General features: G+C 35.6%; 1 protein-coding gene across 1 annotated transcript in view; it reads right to left on the bottom strand.

Annotated features, from left to right (window-relative positions):
- LOC106462581 overlaps positions 1–2,738 on the bottom strand; it is a 24,258-nt gene that overhangs the window by 1,184 nt on the left and 20,336 nt on the right. Inside the window, exons 3-4 of the mRNA XM_022389878.1 lie at positions 1,305–1,453; positions 931–1,000 (exon numbers count right to left, since the gene is read on the bottom strand). Coding sequence (XP_022245586.1) covers positions 931–1,000; positions 1,305–1,453 — 219 coding nt within the window. The remainder of the gene's footprint in view (positions 1–930; positions 1,001–1,304; positions 1,454–2,738) is intronic.

Here is a 2,738-nt window from a genome sequence, read left to right as displayed (position 1 = left end):
TATATAAAATTGAAACTCAAAATTATGCCTCCGTTATCATTCCTTCTTGTCGTTTTTAAGTCATAAAGGATACATAATATTATATACGTAATTTTTTAAAACGTATATTAAAAGTGAACCTAAAAATAATTCTATAAAACTGCTGGTACAATAACTATTGTCTTAAAACTTTACTATAATTCTAAAGTACATATGCAACAGAAACATTCTTCTTTAATAAGTATAATAGTTATAATATTGAACAAAAGAAAAAAAAGATAATTAAGTCAAGTTTACTAAACTACTGTAAACGTTTTACTCAAACAAGGCAAAGAAGCCTAACTTATTATGAACTGAATACACGCAAAATCTTACAACACTTACTTTGAAGAAAAAAAATAAAGTATCTGTATTAAGAAAACTTTGTTATTAAAGAGTTATAGTGGGAATATTTCCTAAATATAGTCATTTATCCAGCCAAGTTTTGTAATTTCGATAAATTTATCATTCACACCATTCGTATTGATTAACCCATATTTCACCTTATATAAACACATTAGGTTACGTTACTTTCTAACAAGTTCTCCTTAGACTTGCTCTCGAAGCAACTTACAAAGTCCTACGTGACTTAAACGCTTTGGGGAAAGTCCCCAGACCCCGGGCAGAGAGTGTCAGGATATAACATCCTCAGCCTACCCACAATTCCACAACAAGCAATGAAGGAATTAACCAGAGCTGTGGAATAAGGGCAGGTGCTAGTCATAGCATAGGGATGCAAGTGGTAGGTACTACGCTTACTAGCATAATGGGGCTCACTCAAGGAGAACTTCTCACTCTTTTAATTTTATAATACGTTCCTGTAAAACTAGAAATACAGTGGTCCTTCCAGGTACATTAAATCATTTTTAATAAAGTACTTCCTGGACACTATGAATACAAAATAAATCTTACTTTGCTTTCTTCCATTGATTCATAGGGACTAGGTGGCTCATCAATACAAAAAAATTCTCGGACTGGCTTGCTGAAACAAAATTTTTCGCCAGTATTACACTTTCATCATTAGTTCCTGAACAATCTCAATTTAATGATTATTTAACATATATTAAGTTCTATATGTTTACAATAAGTGATATTTTATGACTTTGCAACTTACAGAAATATTTGTGTTAACTTACTGATGTCGCTTTTGTAAGAACGTTGAAGCAAAAATAATTTGTAGCATTACTCATGATATATTATTTATATATATAAATACCTATGTACTATGTCTTTAAAATATAAAATACGAACTTTTAAATTTGCTAGAAAACGTAATGAAAACCTACCATTTACTTATTTCTGGATGAGACATGATGCTGACAGTAAAGGCCTCGAGTCCAAGTAAACGGTCCTCCAAAAACGTCGGATCAAAATTATTACCAAACCATCGTTTTGGAGGCAAACTAAACCTAAGACCAGGAAAAAGCAGCTTTAGCTGAAAAAAAAAAGATATACAAGAAGAGCTAAGTGCTTTATGACAGTTTTGTTAGGTCTTCATATTGTTACGTCTGTGTTCGTTTGTTAATTTCCTGTATAATTTCTTCAGATGAACCTTTAGCGATACAAGTCTTTTATGAAATAAAACTAGTTTATTATTTCTCAATTCAACTTTGCAATACACTTAATTTCCACAGTCATTTTAGCTTCAACACACGCTATAATTCACAACGAACGATTCACGCACTATACTTACTACCGCGCTTGACTCAATTCTGCCTCTATCTCTACCTGTCTGCAATTATCTATGCCGTCACTTCTCGCCGGTCTTATATATACAAACAGAGGGCGTCTAGCAAACACTCGAGCCTTCAGGAACGTTCGAAATACTCGTTACCAGGGTCACGTGACTTCCGCTGTCGTAACACTGCCCCTTCCTTAGTATTGTTCGTCCCGAACAATAGGCACTTAAATTAAACCAATAGATAATTAACAGTAACTTAATTAAATGGACAGAAACTGCAAACAAAATTAAAATTCAACAAAGTCTCTTAATTTTAAGGGACATTTCTTCAGTACTGGTCTCTGTCTCGTTGGCTTCTGCTTCACATAAAGTTCATCTGCTCCATCAGGAATTGTCCTATTATCGGTAATAGTCACATCAGTGGTAGTAACTTCATGAAGGGCTTCACTGTTTCACTTTTCTATCATCCCATCGGACTGTGGGTGAAGTGGCATTGTTCTGATCTTTCGTATGCCAAACAACTTGCAGCATTAATGGAACACAGCTTATTCAAAGTTACGGCCGTGATCTCAATGCAGTTCGCATGGCATACCAGACCTGAAGAAGAAATCAGTAATAGCCGAAGCTACAGTTGTAGCTTCCTGATTTGGTATTGCATATGACTCAGGCCACTTGGTGAAATAATCCATCACCACACAAATGTACCTGTTTCCAACACGAGTTTGGGACAAAGGACCAGCAAAGTCAATGGCTACTCTCTACATTGGTGTGCCAACTTGATATAACTTCATTGGAGCACGTCCCTTACACTTGGGTTTCCTTTTAGCACAACATGTACTGCACGTCCTGCACCATTCTTCCACATCTTGCCTCATACCTATCCAGTGAAATCTCTGTCGTAGGTGACTCAGTGTCTTCTTAACTCCGAGATGTCCTCCTGTTAAACTATTATGGGATTGATGCAGTACAACTTACTGTAACTTTCTCGGTATAACCATTTGCCAGGTCGTCACTTTCCCATCTCCAGAGAAGAATACCA

This window comes from Limulus polyphemus, unplaced genomic scaffold (genome assembly GCF_000517525.1).
Source record: "Limulus polyphemus unplaced genomic scaffold, Limulus_polyphemus-2.1.2 Scaffold1202, whole genome shotgun sequence".
In the NCBI taxonomy this organism is placed as follows: Eukaryota; Metazoa; Arthropoda; class Merostomata; order Xiphosura; family Limulidae; genus Limulus; species Limulus polyphemus.
Note: the sequence above shows the minus strand (reverse complement) of the source record. Positions and strands in the feature narration are given on the sequence as shown.